This window comes from Paramisgurnus dabryanus, chromosome 7 (assembly GCF_030506205.2).
Source record: "Paramisgurnus dabryanus chromosome 7, PD_genome_1.1, whole genome shotgun sequence".
Taxonomy (NCBI): Eukaryota; Metazoa; Chordata; class Actinopteri; order Cypriniformes; family Cobitidae; genus Paramisgurnus; species Paramisgurnus dabryanus.
The window spans coordinates 11,516,540-11,534,055 of record NC_133343.1 but is presented as its reverse complement, the minus strand read 5'-3'; the positions used below and the strand labels follow the sequence as shown (position 1 = coordinate 11,534,055).

At 41.6% G+C, this 17,516-nt stretch overlaps 1 protein-coding gene across 1 annotated transcript in view; it reads left to right on the top strand.

Annotated features, from left to right (window-relative positions):
* Nucleotides 1-17,516, top strand: part of col18a1b (collagen type XVIII alpha 1 chain b) — a 127,557-nt gene that overhangs the window by 63,708 nt on the left and 46,333 nt on the right. The window contains exons 24-31 of the mRNA XM_065240291.1: nt 6,790-6,849; nt 7,101-7,178; nt 7,279-7,314; nt 7,481-7,534; nt 7,636-7,710; nt 7,797-7,853; nt 7,973-8,083; nt 8,187-8,334. Of these exons, the coding sequence (XP_065096363.1) occupies nt 6,790-6,849; nt 7,101-7,178; nt 7,279-7,314; nt 7,481-7,534; nt 7,636-7,710; nt 7,797-7,853; nt 7,973-8,083; nt 8,187-8,334 (619 nt within the window). The remainder of the gene's footprint in view (nt 1-6,789; nt 6,850-7,100; nt 7,179-7,278; nt 7,315-7,480; nt 7,535-7,635; nt 7,711-7,796; nt 7,854-7,972; nt 8,084-8,186; nt 8,335-17,516) is intronic.

The window sequence follows — 17,516 nt, the reverse complement described above, 5'->3', positions numbered from 1 at the left end:
TCATCATTCTTAATGTTAATTTCAACAATTACTAATACTTTATTAAAATCTTGTTAACATTAGTTAATGCACTCTGAACTAACATGAACAAACAATTAAAGCTTACATTTTTATTAACTAACATTAACAAAGATGAATAAATAATGTAACAAATGTATTGCTCATGGTTTGTTCAAGTTGGTTAATACATTAACTACTGTTAACTAATGAACCTTATTGTAAAGTGTTACCAAATATTCTTATATAGGCCTATCCTAAAAAAGATATAATTTTAATATTTAAAAAATTCCAGTAAACTAAAATTACACTAACAGAAATATGATAATGCATATTAAAAACGTGAAGTTGTTCATTTGAAAGATTAATTGTAAACACATGTAGTACGTAACACGACTCTCTCACAAGTGCACTACATTTCTTCCGTCATGCATCCCTCTTTACATTAAATACATTACAGCATACTTGATTAAATGTGAGGACAGTGAAATTGTACACTTATTATCAATCTTATAATGTACTCAAGTTACTCAGGCAATCAGTACAGGACCTCGCTGGTTTATTTTGGCTTATATAGTAAGTTATATCAAGTTATGAAACTTACCAGCTCATGTTAGCTGATAAAGTAGCATCAGAGTATATAAACATTTGTGCTTGCCTTTGAGTTGCGGGATGACCCTCCTGCAATCGCGCATCACTTCTGTTTTGATTGTAGCATCACATGTTTAACAAAGGGTCCCTTGATTGAAGCAAATGTGATATGCATCCATATGTTTGCTCTTTATCTCTTCTCTCAGACCAGACAGGAACTTTTCTCTACAGTTTATGACATACGCAGATGTCCCGCTACGGTGGCTCAACGCAAGCCATTCAGCGTTTGACATCAAAGTACCGCGAGACCAGATTTCTCCATATGCATTTGATTCGCTCTCGCAGTACTTTGATTTCATACGATTGCTCTGCGCAGCGCCAAATGTGTGTGCGTGTAACCTCGCGACCACAGATTCTATCCATCATCACCCTCTGACACTTTCGTCTCGTTTTATTTGACGAATAAACAATGTAGCGAGTAACGTTAAGTGTCATTTCAAATGTAGTGGAGTAAAGAGTACAAATACCCGATCAAAAATTTAATTGAGTAGAGAGTAAAAGTTGCCTATATTTTTGATACTCAGTACAAGTACAAAGTAGCCCAAAATATACTTAAGTACAGTAACGAAGTACATTTAGTCAAGTACTTTACACCTCTGAAGGAATCGCTTCTTGGAACCCAGTAGCCACCCGCATGATCGTCAAAATATTGACAACCAGACTTAGCACAAGAAAATGGATCCATACAATCTACCAAAATGCACTCAATCGACAGGGATAGAACAGAGGACACCACCTGATTAGGCTTTCCTCGACATGGCGGATGTGGCATGTTTAACAGTATGCGAGAGAAGCACAATTTAAGATACCACATTCCAATCAACCGCCTGCTCACCATTCAGTCTACTGCTTCAACTAAACAAACTTTTAAATGCAAATTTGAACTAACTTCAAACAAAGCCTCTATAGAAAGAGAAATCAATTCGAATTTAGGCATTGAAAATGATCACTGACTCGCAATAACCCTTTCCACCCCATCTTGTAGCTGTAGTTCTTAATAACAAGTAGTTCTTTCAGTAGACCACGTTGGTTCTCACTTTTCACTGCTACTTCACTTAGGTCTACCCCACAGCTGTTCACCACTTGATCCAGACTAAGACATGCTTCTCTGTTCCCACCTCAACCATGTTCTTTTTCAGGGAACTCTACCACCTTGTCCACTAGGAACCGCACTGGCCAGACTTGTGTGTGGTTTGATTGTAATGACTCGCTGGGAAAGATTCATCACTCTAACTGGAGCACAACCTCTTTTCACATTCGCAAGCACTTTGGCCACTAAGATTTCATTAGGAAGCTGCAAAAAGGGGTGACCCTTTAAGGGCCAGTTTTGATCCTACACTTTAAATCCATCTCTTTCCCACCAGGGATGCGTATTGTATGACCATTGTAAACAGCAGGACCCAAAACGTCATGCATTTCACTTTGCTTGGCACTTTCCACCTTCAGTAAAGCTGTGTACCACTGTGGATGCTTCTCCCTGACCTGGTGCAGAAACTGTGGACCATAAACTGCTTAAAGGTGGGTTCTGGAGGCACGAATGACATTGGTTCCCACCAACAGAGGGACTGAAGAGCGATAATCGGAATCAGGAACCACAAAGGTAGGTACACCACTAAACTCTTTCCCCAGCACTTTTAAGTCAATGTGCAAGACACCATGGTGGGGCACGGTCTGACCTGCTGCCCTCTCTATTGGTATTTTAAAAGACTGCAGCTTCTGCTTCTGTAGAGCTGGGTGGCTTTGCCAGAAGTTGTGCGTAATACTGGTGATCTGCGAGCCGGAGTCTATGAGAGCTTTGCATGCCTTGCCTTTTACTTCCACTTCCCATTTGTTTCTAGGACCCACTAGGAGTCAGTCCCCTTCTTCAGTGCAAATCTCCTTGGCGGGTGTGTGGGGCCTGTGCTGTGTATCCATGGATGCCCCAGTTTCCATGGGCACTAAGCATTTAAATTTTGAGCAGAGTGTATGTGCCCATCTGCAGGGGTCGTAAGCTGCTGGGCATCAGCTTGGCTCAGATCTGGAAGCACTGCTCAGCACACTCTGGCTGTGTGGCCTGGCTCTCCACACCAGTAACAGGCAAAGCTTTGACTCTGGCTTTTATTTTTCAGAGATAGAGTGATAATTTTCAATTCCAGTTGGGACAGCTTAGCCATTTGTTCTTCCGGAATGAGAGCTAATTTCTTGACCATTTCTGTCAACTCTGATATTTCAGATGTGTTCTTTGGTCTATCCTTTTTGGTGTTTCCACCCCCTCCTGATTTTACATGCATCTGAGCATATGTTTTCTTTGCTTTACTTTGTGTCTGGAACCTCTTAGTTTCTCTAGTTAGATTTCGGAGCTCTGCCTGCAGCTCCCTGAAGCTCAGGAGCCTGGGTGCCATTGTTGTGATTCTTGTGTACACCTCCCTGTCAGTAAGGCCCCTCATAAACTGCGGGTTAGCTTGCTATCTCTATCCAGGAAGGGCTTACCTCCTCTTTCTTTCTCCTGTACCATCTGCAACTTCACCTCCAATGCTATAGCATAAGAACAGGCAGACTACCCTGAATTTTCGCTCCGCTTATAAAAGTCAGCAAGAGTGTCTAGGGAACCTTGTGTGTCACTGTATTCGGCCCTCAGTTCCTTGAATGCCTTCTCAGGTGTCTGATCATGAGGAGGTAAGTTAAGAATGAGATTTCGGGCTTCACCACCCAGTTGTCCTTCAGCTGTGGAGAAGCGAAGAGGCATTGGGAGTTCTATTGCCTCCAAGAGGTACTGCAAGTCACAAATCCAGTCTTCTAAAATTATCCTACAGGCTTCATTTCCTGTAAAGACTTGAACATTTTTCACCTGATGAGCTTGCATAAAATCACCATGGGCTGCCATTGGAAGGCATGGGTTGGCAACTGTTCGAGCAGGAGGCCTGAAATGTGTCAGGGTGGGCTGATTGGCTGGAAAGTGTAGGTAGATAGGCAGCTTGAGAGGGAGCATCCACATTTGTGCTGAGATGGGGAGAGGGAATCTAGGCTTGTTGACGAAATAGTTCAAGAGGAACACATCAGCGGCTGGCTAATCTAACACTAGCTGAGGGTTGTGTAAATTGATGCTAGGAACTCACGTACTAGTAGGCGGAGGCATTGGGGTGGCTCCACCATAACTTGGATCTTGAGCGGTGTAAATTGTAGCTTCAGGGGGATACAGCCCTTGAAGGGCCTGCCCTGCAGTTACGTGCTTAACTGTAATATTCACAGCTAACGGGCTCTGTAGTATTGGTGCAGGCATAGAAGGGGGATATGAATAACTAGAGTAAGCCTGGGGCCTGGGTCTGCTGGGCTGGATATGGCGATGCAACTGAATTGGGTTTGGGCGAGTGCTGCGCGACTGGCATCTCAACAAAAATATAATGTGTAGAGCTTTGCCAAGGCATGGCTCCTGAGGGCCCCTGGCCACTGTGTTTGCAAACAGAGGCCTCAACTGACAACTGAGATGAGTACAAGGCAATTTACAACCAGTTTATCAAAAAAACTTTGTCTGTTCACATCTAAATCTCAATGTAGCCTCTCACTGAATATCACGTAGATGCACTGTAATCTCAGAAAAATAACAGATATCTGCAGGAAAAAACAGTTTCGGTTTTCTTCCTTATCAGTAAATCGTCAAATATGTTTTACATACAGCAAATCACTAGATTTAAAACAACAACCCAATTCAGATTCCCAGTAGGCTGTAAAGGATATAGCAATGAAAGCAATGTATCCTTAAAAAAAAACAGTTTTGTTATGAATTCAGTTTGTCTATTACATATTGTTCAGCATTCAAATGACTGGCTGTAGAATTATCACCTTCATCGGTCTAGTGATAACACGATCCAGGTCACGGCACCAAAGATGTAACCCTTTCTGTCTCTCTCTCTGCGTGCCCCTAGCACTGCTGCTGCTACCCTGGGCTGTGTTGTATGTGTTCATGGGTGGCGGTAGAGAGGAGACACGAACACAGAAGTATTCAAGATTATGGCTTGACCATTTAATTCACAGCACGGCATCTAAAGTGTCAATAACATGAACTCATTTAATAACAAAAATATGTTTTAACTTTCCATATTACTTTCTTTTTAGGTTTTTAACAGTTTAGTACACAAAATATATTTCAATAGACAGAACTTTAGAGCAATAACAACAAAGATATTTTATATTGAAGTTTTCACTACTTTTAACCAGGGGCGTAGCCAGTAATGGGCCAGGGCGGCACTGGCCCGCCCACATAACTCCCTGGCCCGCCCAGGCAAGTTTAACCAAAATACATTTTTAGTTTATTTTTTATTATTCAAATGTATTTAATAAAATATATTAACATAAACCGGCTTTATTATTGACTGGTGTGTGTTTAATTTGCTTTCTAAATAAAATGGAATTGTTGAAGCAAGTTGTAGGAAGCTTCCGAAACGTAATTGGTTGCTTGGTTGCTAGGAGTTCTGATAGATAGAGTCTGTGGGGGGCGGCGGCCGGCGGGCTCTGGCAGTCTGCCAGCTAACTTTGCTAACTGCTTTTTTAGCTAATATTAACATTGCCACAATAATGGCTAAAGTTTCTTTAATGTGTTATTTAAAAAAGCAAGATTTGATGAAGATACGCCACTGCCTCCATCTACCAAGTCTTACCAGCCCAGTTCTTCAGACGCTGGTGGCGCCGGCTGCCGCTTGCTCTCTGGCGGCAGTTCCAGTGCTCTCTCCCAGTCAGTCTGACACAGGTTACCCGCCGATCTAACTGCAATTGATGAACCACCTTCACAACCCAATTTGCATCAATGAGTTACTACCGCCTCAACAACCTTTTGTTTTTTAAAAAAGAACTCTGTGACTCTTTGGACTATAATGAGATCATTTCTGTTTTCAACATCAAACCCAGGCGTTTGCGTCTTTTGTAGAATGAAAACAACAAAGGTAGGCATGCTGTTTAACTAATTTCCTTATTTTTGCTCGTGAAGTGATTTAACTAAGTGGTGTGTTGTGTATAGATGTATGCCAGCCAGCCTTATAGGTTAAACTTACATTGTTTAATTTAAATGAGTTGCTATTTTTGGCACAAAAGCTTAATTTCCAACAGGCTGATTGCACTGTATATGGTTGATTTAACATAACTTAGGCAGTGTGTTTTTGTTAATTATTTCAAACCATGCTCTGCTGAGAGTTTTCGTCATTTCAATTTATTTTTAGCCTACTTTATTTCAGGTGAACTGTTTTTGCCTGGTTTGTTCAGCCTTTATTGAGCTCTGTTGGTTGAACATGTTTAGACAGTGTTTTATTATTGACTTTGCCAAAAATTGAAAAGTAAAGATGTCACTGTTTTTGCAGTTTGTCTATTGTTTTTTTCCACTCTAAGGTTTAATTATTATTTAAGTAATTTTATTCTGATAAACTATAGGCCCACTCACTTTTGCTCCGGCCCGCCCAAAATACAATTTCTGCCTACGCCCCTGCTTTTAACACGACTTATCTAATGTGTTGATAACATGAACTGAAGCAAAGATGGCAGACTACATGCCTATCAACACTACAGTATGCGAAGAGGCTCAAACAGCAATAAAAAAACTGGAATATGCCCTAACACAACAGTGTCATAGCGACATCTTGCGGAGAACACAACACACTGCCCTACGTATACATAACTATCTTTTACCTGTGACCTAGTCTAATGATAATAATTGTCTACATAATGATCTTTTTACATGAGATAAAGAGGCATTGAAGCTCACCAGTAAATCCTGTTTGTAAGAATATCCTAATTGAATTAAAAGACCTACGAAGACATGAACAATAAATAATCATGAAAGCAAACATGTAAAGGGTCCTATTTAAGCAGGCCCTAGACAGAGAGAAGTCAGCAGATCTTGCAAGATCTCCTCACGGCTTTGTTTTGCTAACAAATAAAGCCCACCTGTTTTGTACGAAAAAAGAGGAACTATAACACCATCCAGTGGTAAAGGGGCAGGTGCCCAAGCACACTATCCCCTCCCCACATTGCCTTTGCCCACACAAAAATGATTTGGACAGGCATGAAAATCAACCATTAATTTTCAGTGGGGTCAACGGAATCAGGCTCACAGCAAACTCAATTATTTGATTTGATACATTTAATTTTAATTATTTTGTTTATTTTTTACTACAGGGACCAATGGGACCAAAAGGAATACGAGGGGCACCTGGACCACCAGGAAACTCTGTCAAGGTTTTTCCTTCTGTCTGAACATACAAAATAAAGTAATAGAATTCAGAAGGAGGAGTAAAGTAGTCAGAACATACATATATCAAGCAGATGCAGCAGTGTTTGTAAGATGCTAATTGTTAAAACTTTAGGTAAAACTCTCTATTAATATCTGTTGACATTAGCTCACAGGAAAATCACCAGTTTTAAAATGATTAAAATTTATGTTTTTTTAATCCAATTATGGTACATGAGATAATTCATCTTTTGTTTAGGGAGAGAAGGGTGAGCCCGGACTGAATTATGACTCCACCGATATCCCCATTCATACTTGTGGACTACCTGGACAGCCGGTAGGAAACCTGTAGCATCATTCCGGTGTATAAACTTAGATAAATAACGTGAATTTGCATAGGATCATTAAACAATTTATGTACTTACTATGTGTTTTAGGGTGATCCGGGAGCTCCAGGACCAGAAGGACAAATAGTGAGTTTCGCTGAAGAATCCCTAACAAAAAAGATTCAAATTACACAATATTATGTGGAATATGTCCTATTGAAATATAAGTATATTATGATTTGAAATATATGATTTTTTTAGTAATTAAGGAGTAGATGAAATATACTGTATATGTTGATTAATCATTCTTTAGGGACCAGTTGGGCCACCTGGACCTAAAGGTGAAATAGGAATCCCAGGTAGACCTGTAAGTATGTCTTATAACTTCCTGAGCCTTAAATGTACGTTTAATACATGCAATTCTGTATATAGATGTTTCTTAAATTTGTACCTATTTTTAATTTTAAGGGTCGACCCGGACTGAATGGCAAAAAAGGGGTGAAAGGCGATTCAGGTGTCGAAAGATATGGATATGGCAACCCGGTAAAATATTAGCTATTTATTATTTTGACTATTTCTTACTATCGAGGATGATCAGGTCACAAAATTGTTTTGTAAACTTATTTTAGGGACCTCCTGGGCCTCCCGGGCCCCCTGGACCTCCAGGCTCTGTGGACAGATATAATGTGAGTAATAAACAAATATCTTTGGTGCTTTTTAATAAATGCTGTTTTGTGTTGGCTTAAAATTTGTAAAAAATTTACACATCATATATAATATGTACTGTGGTACATTCATAATATAGAATGAGATGAAAGGGGAGGTGGGACCTAAAGGAGAGAAGGGAGAACCAGGTGGAGGTTTTCACAATCATTATGGTGGAGTACAGGGTCCACCAGGAAGGCCTGGACTGCCTGTAAGAGCACAGACATACAATTATGTGTTTTGTATTTTTAGTCAGTAATTTTTTATACTGTAAAACATGATTATTTGACTTCTCAATATTAAATTTGCTATAGGGTCCAAAAGGAGAATCTATTACTGGACCTCCAGGCCCCCCTGGACCCCAAGGAATAGGTTATGATGGTCGCCCAGGTAGTCCTGGCCCACCGGGTCCACCTGGACCACCAGGTTCATCCCTGCCAGGTGCATACAGACCCTCACAAAGTAAGTAATCTATACATGAATGCATAATTTGAATGCATGAAATAGCTATTATGTACACCAAACATTATGTGAACCGTAACTCTTGAATCTAGGCCATGTATAGGGTTCCCAACTTTCTCACTGTGAAATACGGGACAAAATATGGCCTGCTGCAGCAGTGCAGATATGGTTTTGTCTAAGTGTATTTAAGCCATTTGTCCAAATGATAGCTAATCTGCTAATTAAATATTAATTTATAACTCTTTTGCCTTGGTAACATATAGTAGGTTAATTAATAGTTTGTTCATTTACAGCAGGTACTTTTAACACAGTCCTTTAATTGAATCATTACCTTAAATATTAACCAAAAACACTTGTGGCTCTTGCACTGGTACAAAACATATCGCCTTTATTTAAATTTTACGTCTGACAAACTATAACTAACGTGGATTCTGTAAGATGTAGTTTTTTTTTTAAGTCAACATCAAAAACTTTCATTAAACTACACTTACAGTCTGTGAATCAGAAGCGCGAGAATTTTGGAAATGGCTTGGGGCATTGAGGCATTTTAGGCAGGTCTGGATCAGCGATCTCTTTAGACCTGAGACGGAACTTTGTGTGGCAATTAACACGCCAAAGGGGCGAGTTCTAAAGAACTGAATAACCTGCATACATAAGTATTCTAATGTTCACCAGAGCAACGACTACACCTGGGATTTATCCCCCCAGGAAGGACCCAAAAGGCCCACAGGTTCACTCTCCCAAAAATAGGACTCAGAGACGTGGATAATTGGTACAAAATGATTCATAAACTTTATTCACAATGTAATATTAAAAAGATCTTGCCTAAAAGGGCACTCATAAAAATCAAGGCACACCACTGACATGAAGTAATAAGGAATAATAATAAAAAAAAAGAAAATAAACAACCCTGAAACTGGGGTATAACAACCAGGAGGCAGACAGGAAACAGAGCTTTGATAGTAACTGTAATAATAAATAGATACACACGTGCACAAAATCCCCCTTCGCCCTAAACAGATTCACTGCAAACCAACAGTCACTGCAAATCCACACCACGTTAGGGGAGGCTATTTCTGCTCACTCATAAGCAGTCTGCCTTCCTCAGGATTTACAGCCAAATTAAACAAAAACTTCAAAAGAAAAACAAACTCAACATTTACCCAAATCAAAAGAATTAAGCAATTACACAGAAAAAGAAAACAAATAATAAATTGCAATGGATAAGCAAAAGAAAAGAAAACAAGAGAGTATTAAATATCACAAGAAAAGACAAAAATAAGCTGAGACACAAATTACTAACTTAAACGAAATAAACTACACAAAAGAATCCAAAATAAACAAAACAAAGCAAAACAGCAGTGTTAGGACCTTAAGCCATGATGCCGGGTAACTCAAACACCTGGAACACAAACACCATTTACACCACAATAACATGCATTAAACAGTAACATACCTTAATAAACGCTGAATGGACCAGAGTGAGTTAAACATACCAGCCTGTATGGGTCACAGCATATACTCTGCAGCCGAATCCGTCGCCCGCGTCAATCACTTGTGACAGAGGCCGCAGATCAAAAGCACACAACTCAATTAAACAGCGATCCCCTAATGTAGAATGCCACAACTAGTAACCAATCATTAGTGATCTTCAGATGCAACAAATGCCAGCTTCACAAGAGCTACACTGGGCAAAGAGCATAACTATTAAAATCAAAACCAGACAACAGAAAGTATACAAACGCCAGTACATACCTCTTGTGTAGAAACACGATATCGGAAATGCAGCACAGCTGAGCCCGCAATCACCCGATGCAAAGAATGCCACGTCAATTACCAGTGACTACTATTTCGCGATCCTCTAATAGAGAACGCTGCGGCAACAAGTGCCAGTTTCATAAGAGGGTTATACTAAACAGAAAACACAACTATTAGAATAATTAAAACCCAATAATAGGACAGAGCATGACGACCGCAATTACATACCTCTCGTGTGACAGCAATGTGATATGGGAAAATGCAAACAGCTGAGCATAACATCCGGTTGCCTTACCTCCAGCCTTTATATATATGCTCATCCTAACCAGAACGCAAGTGAAAGTGATTACCTAAGGGGGCGTGTTCAGGCCGGCACCCATAACTGCCTTCCACCACAATCTACCACCCTTTTTTCCGCATCGTCGACCCGGCGATCCAATCACAAACTCAATTTCAAGGTCTAAATAGCGCAGTTACAGAATTGGATACTGATGAAGCAGGAAGTGAACCCCCTACTGTGCGTGGAAGATGATAAGGATTTGCATGGCAACCTGCAGTTACTCGCCCTGTACTGTGAAGTGCCACCTTTCTCCGACTCAGATACCGACGCTGGAGCCACCACAGTCAAATAGGTACACCTGCCTCCGACTCTATAGAATCTACTGGTTCTCCAACAGGGTCAGGGGTTAAATGAGTGTTAGTGTGAAAAGGTGCCACTACCATTTCTGACACCCCACTTGGCACCACTCGGCTCCTGGGAGGAACCAGCCTAGCCAGGTCTACTTCCTCCTCTTCCTCTGATGATAATGAGGTCTCTGGGACATTAATCGGCCCCTCCAAAGGAGAGCCGATCTGAGGATCTCTCAGGACCCGGCTCTTAAGCAGTGAACGATGTACGGTCTTCACCCTGCTCAAATCATCCACGGGAGCAATGGAATAAACTGCACACCTGGAGGTGCACGCACTACCTGGTAAGCTATTGGGCTCCAGATATCCTGAATCTTATGGTGACCCTTATTGCCATAAGCCCGAAGGTACACCAGCTGACCTTCCACCAGAGGGGTACTACGAACACGCATATCATGTTTTACCTTGCGCCTCTCCGCCATCCTCTGTAACCGTTCTTGCGCCCCTCCAAAGGCCACTTGCAACTTGGACTGGTGTTCCGGGACCCAGTCATGCACACTGCCAGCCACTGGCTCCTGTACCCTACCTAAAAGAAAATCCACTGGCAACCGTGGTTTCTGCCCAAACATTAAAAAATGTGGGGACTCGCCAGTGGCTTGATGTGGTGTGGTATTGTAACAAAAGAGAACCTGTGGCAGACAAACTGCCCAATCTCTTTTTTTAGAAGCCGGAAGTGCATGAAACAGATTGTGTAGGGTCCGGTTGAAACGCTCATATTGGCCATTTCCGGCTGGATGGTATGGTGTTCTGCGAGACTTCCGTACATCATACAGGGTACAAAGCTGACTAATCAGAAGAGATTCAAAATTACGCCCTTGATCGGAATGAAGGCAGCCGGGTACACCAAACCTTTAAACCACTCAGTCACCAAAGCCTGAGCCACAGTCTCTGCCCGTTGGTCCCTAGTAGGGAGTACAAGTGTATATTTACTGAACACGTCAGTAATTATCAACACATTCTCGACTCCTGAACTAGTAGGCTCCAGGACCGTAAAGTCAATGGCCTAAATTTCATTAGGCCTTGAGGCCAAAAGATGACCCATAAAACTCTGTGCCGGGGGCTGCGTCTCCTTACTCGCCTGGCATCTCTCACATTCCTGACACCAAGAAACAACGTCGGTAGACATGCCTGGCCAGTAACACCGCTGTCGGACCAATTCTACCGTACGCTCTATACCTTGATGTCCTTGTTGTTGATGCAACTGATCAAGAACATCAAGCTTTAAGGCCACAGGCAAAAGTAACTGAAGGATTTCCTCTCCACCGTTAGGGGAATAAATCCTACGGTAAAGTATACCCTCCTTCTCTACAAAACGGTCCCATTGTTGAAGCAACGTCAACGCCAGAGCAGACATCTCCCGACGTTCTTCCAACCCGGGACGAGCCTTACGCCTCCAAAAGGGCAAGATCTCAGAAATTACAGGGTCATCCGCCTGCAGTGCACAAATTTCAGTCAACGAATGACTTGGTAAGACAGCTATCATTGCCTGCTGCACTTCTGTACTTCCAACGCTGTTCAGTAGCCCGAGCTTGGCAGTGGAAAGATGGCTAAGGGGGTTGTTGTCGGTAAAGACCACACACCGACTGCCAAGCAAGTACTCCCTAAACTTCTCGGTCAAGGCCCACTTGAGTGCCAAAAACTCCAATTTCATGGAGCTGTAGTTGGACATATTGCGCTCAGGTGGCCTCAGACCGCGGCTGGCATATGTGATCGGTCGCACCTTACCTTTCTGCTCCTGGGAAAGGACTGCTCCCAGTCCCCCATGACTGGCATCAACCTCCAGGATAAACGGTAGGGAGAAATCCGCATATGAGAATACAGGAGCAGTGGTGAGTTTCACCTTCAACTCATTGAAGCTCTGCTGACACTGATCATCCCAGGCACCCATAAAGTCCAACCCAACATTCTTCTTGGGCCTGTTCTTACTACCAACAAATTCCGCCACCAGCCTATGCAGAGGGGCGGCAATCTTAGCGAATCCCTCCACGAAGCGCCTGTAGTAGATGGCAAAGCCCAGGAATGAACGCAGCTCAGTGGTGTTTGATGGACGCTGCCACTGCGACACTGCCTGGACCTTATTCGGGTCCGTTGCCACTCCCTCTGCCGAAATGACGTAACCCAAGTATCTCACCTTTGACTGAAAGAACACACTTTTTTTTACTTAGCTTTGAGGCCTTCCTGCTCTAACCGGCCCAACACCAACTCCAACCTCTCCAAGTTCTGCTCAACCGAAGAGGAAAAAACAATAATATCATCTAAGTAAAGAAGCAACGATTGACATTGCTGATCCCCAAAAAGGCGTTCCATGAGACACTGGAACGTACTAGGGGCGTTACAAAGCCCAAACAGCATCCGGTTCCACTCAAATAAACTGAAGGGGGTGCAAAAAGCGGTCTTATGCTTATCCCCTTCCGTAACAGGAACCTGATTGTACCCGCTGGCTAAATCCAAAGTGGAAAACCAGCGGGCACCAGTCAACGTATCCAACGACTTATCAATACGCTGTAATGGGAACGCATCTTTCCTGGTTTTAGAGTTCAACTGATGGTAGTCCACACACATGCGCAGACTACCGTCTTTCTTCTTTACAAGGACAATAGGAGAGGCATAAGGGCTACAACTCTCACAAATCACTTGGGTCTCCATCAACTGATTGATATGTACCCGAACCACTTCTTATTCGGATGGAGGAATGCGTCAGTAACGCTGTCGAATAGGAGTGTCATCAAGAAGAGGGATATCATGGGAGAGGAGGTTGGTACACCCCAAATCACCCTCAAAAGAGGAGAAAACAGACTGGTAGCACGAAAGAAGGGCCCTAACCTTACCCTGCTCATCCCTGGACACCTGGGACAAGTCCAAAGCATCCAATTGTTCCTGCACCAGAGTACCCACCTGGGAACCAATAGTACAAACAGTCCCCTGCCCAGGCCAGACCTCAGTGACACCTGGAGGCAAACTCACAACATGCACATTTGACAACGTACCTATCACTCGACGAGGGAATAAAAGAACATCCGTAGTCCCTACATTAACCCTTATGTGTTGTTGAGGCCATTTTTGGCCATTTTTGCAATTTTTTTGTCTTAATTTGGCCACAACTTTCTCTGTGTTTCAGCAAATGGAATGATTTTTGGTGACAAATCTTATATTTACACATATTTTAAGAAAATGCTTTGAAATTTTTCAAAAACTTAACAATATACCGTGGGCAAATTTACTACCCTTACGTGTTGTTAGCGGCCAAAAAAGGCCACTAAATTAAACTGCTGTAAAAATTTATCGGATGAAATTTTTTTCACATTTTTTTTGCATAAATCTGTTAATCAACCTCAGTACTGATCAAAACTACCAAATGTTTGCAAAAATTCCATGATTTTAACTCTTTCATTGCCAAGTTTATAAGTAGTGTCACTGATTTGGGGGAAAAAACACACAAAATGACAGATTTTCAATATAAAACGTGACTGTGGACTGGATTTTCTTTTACCTTTTTTACAGTCTTGGGCATGCCAAAGATTGGTAAAAACATTGGCTTTGATGCATTTTTAGTTTTTGTGCAGCATCAGATTAAATTTTTTTCTCCCTCATTTATTGTTTGTGGCCATTTTTTCCCCATTGACTTCCATTATAACAACATTTTTTGATTGCTGAGCCATGACACCTTATAACCATGCATTCTTGATTCTTTGTGCCTTTTCCTTTTGCAAAGAGGTAAAATTTGTCATTTTTACTGTTGATCACCATGTGGCACCATTAACCCTTTAGTAGCCTGTGCAAAAAAAACTGAGCATAAATTCTGGTCTGTACATTGAGTTATATGGACTATAAAACCATTGTGTGTGTACGAGTGTGTGTGTACGAGTGTGTGTGTGTGTGTGTGTGTGTGTGTGTGTGTGTGTGTGTGTGTGTGTGTGTGTGTGTGTGTGTGTAGGGTTAGTGTTAGTATTGAGGAGAGAGCACCTCCCTCGCGCACCAGTTAGTGCTGCACTGGTGAGAGGGATTTAGTCTCCTGTAGCTGTCCCTCTAGACACAAATCCACAGACACCAGCAGGCACCAGCAGCTCAGGAGTGAAGAGGGGAACATGCAAGTGGTGTACAGAACCAAAAAAAGAACAGTCAGCATTTGTATCCGTTGTGGTAGACACACTTGCAGAGAGCACCAAGTAATATGCTGCAAGTCCTGCTAAAAAGACTGAACACAAACACGTACACATATACACACCAAAAAATTAGTTTGATTGTTTAGTTCTCCATCCATCCTCTACTCTTGCTTCATTGTTCAGTTTATTTGAAGTTGTTTTTGCATTTTGGTTCATAATAAATGTTGTTAATAAATCTGATGAAGAGAAGATTTTTTACAGATTTTTCCACACAGACGCACACACATGCAAGCACGCACGCACGCACACACACACACACACACACACTCTCTCTCTCTCTCTCTCTCTCTCTCTCTCTCTCTCTCTCTCTCTCTCTCTCTCTCTCTCTCCCTCTGCGCCTGGGCGGAGTGAGTGAGGCCGGCGTGAGAACGTAGGTGAGAGTGTTGACGAAGTAAGTTTAGTTTTTGTTGTTTTTTTATTTTTTTCTTATTTTTCTTTTTATTTTCACGTTCTTTATTGGAAAACGCGTTTTGTCGGGGTTTTTATTTTTTGGACTAAGTTTTGTTGACCGCCAGCGGTTGCTGGTCGGATATGGCGGCCTCGGAGCGTTTGAGCTTCGAACAACTTTCGCGTCGGCATGGGATTAAACTCGCGCCGGTGATGAGATGTTCGGTAGAGGATTGTTGTTCGGCTGTTGGAAAACTTATCGGATATGACAGTATTATGTCAGCGTCCCGGATGAATAGTGCTTTTGTTCTTTTTTTGAACAGCATTGAAAAGGTAAACAATGTCGTGCAAAGTGGAGTTGTTATTCATGACACTTTTACGCCAGTGATGCCTTTGGCTCAACCTGCAAAGAAGATCGTACTGTCAAATGTCCCTCCTTTTATCAATGATGATCTGTTATCTACGGAATTATCGAGGCATGGAAAACTAGTATCACAAATGAAGAGGCTCCCTTTGAACTGTAAGTCCCCCCTGCTCAGACATGTTGTTTGCTTTAGACGGCAGGTCTACATGATTCTAAATAATAATGCTGAGGAATTAAATGTCGCTTTTAAATTCAGATTTGACGGTTTTGATTATGTGGTGTTTGTAACTTCTGAGACAATGAAGTGTTTTGAATGCGGGCAAGAAGGCCACATAAGACGCTCGTGTCCTGAGCGCATTGAATCAGACTCTGATGCTGATACTGACATTATTGCACAGGTACAGGTAGGGAATGTTCCCAATGTTAACAGTAAAGAGAGTACTGGAGATAAAGCGAGTACTAGTGCTGTTGGTGGTGACGAAGTTGTTGATGTTGATAAGGCCCTTAATACTGATAATAGCATGGAGAGAGAAATTAACATGAAGCCTGATGAGGTTGCTGCTGTTGCTGGGTCTTTATTGGAAGAGGATGAAATGGATGCTGGTCCTATGAGTGATGAAGTTTCCTTTAAAATGCCTTCTACTAAGAGGAAAAGGCCTAAGTCTACTGTTGAAAAAGAGAGAGTTGAACGGACTTCGGATGTGCATCCTGATAAACCTGCTAATAATGATTGCAGCAGCACTTTTGAAGATTCTGAGAGTGACATTAAGATTGTACGAGATCGGCGCAGCGCCTATACCGTTGAAAAAATCAAGACTTTCCTTCAAAAGACTAAAAACATGAAAAATGTTCGCGTTGCGGATTATTTCCCTGAGAGCAGAATGTTTCTTGAATCAGCTGTTGCTCTTATGAGAGGTGAGGGGAAGGAACATTTCACAGCACAGGAAACTTACAGGCTCAAAAAGTTTGTCTCGAAATTGAGACTTGAGCTACAGTCTGAAGATGGATTTGAGACAGCATAAGACTCTTTTTTTTCTTTCTTGGCTTGTGTTTTCTTCATGTGTGCTGCTTCTTATTTTCTCTTCTATGAGTGTGACAAAAGTGGGCACTCTTAATTTAAATGGAGCCCGGGATATTGAAAAGAGAGCTTTATTTTTTGAATTAATAAAAAATAAGAAAATTAATGTAACTTTTGTTCAAGAAACACACAGTGATGATTTCAATGAAATTGATTGGAGGAAGGAATGGGAAGGAGAGGTTGTGTTTTCACATTTGAGTTCTTCTAGGGGTGGGGTAGCTGTCTTATTTGCAAAAAATTTTTCTCCTGTTTCCTGTGAAGTTAAGCAGGTGATTCCTGGTAGACTTATTGTTGTACGGGCACAGTTTGAACATTTTAAGTTTGTTTTTTTCAATATTTATGCTCCCACTAAAGGTGTTGAAAGAGTGTGTTTTCTAAAGGATGTATGTACGATTTTGCAAAGCTGTTGTCCGGATGAATATCTTTTTTTTGGTGGTGATTTCAATTGCACTGAAAATGATATTTTGGATAGGAACCATATGGAACCACATGCTGCTTCAAATAGGGCTTTACGTGAATTAGTAGAGACTTATAGCCTATGTGATGTTTGGAGAGAATTGAATGCTAATGTTAGACAGTACACATGGACGCATGCCAGAGAAAATTTTATTTCTATGGCTAGACTTGATCGGATTTATTGTTTTAAACATCACTTCAATATTGTCAGGGATTGCGTTGTCACACCAGTTGGTTTTTCTGATCATTGCTTGGTTACCTGTCATGTTTATATAGCAAATCTGAAGGT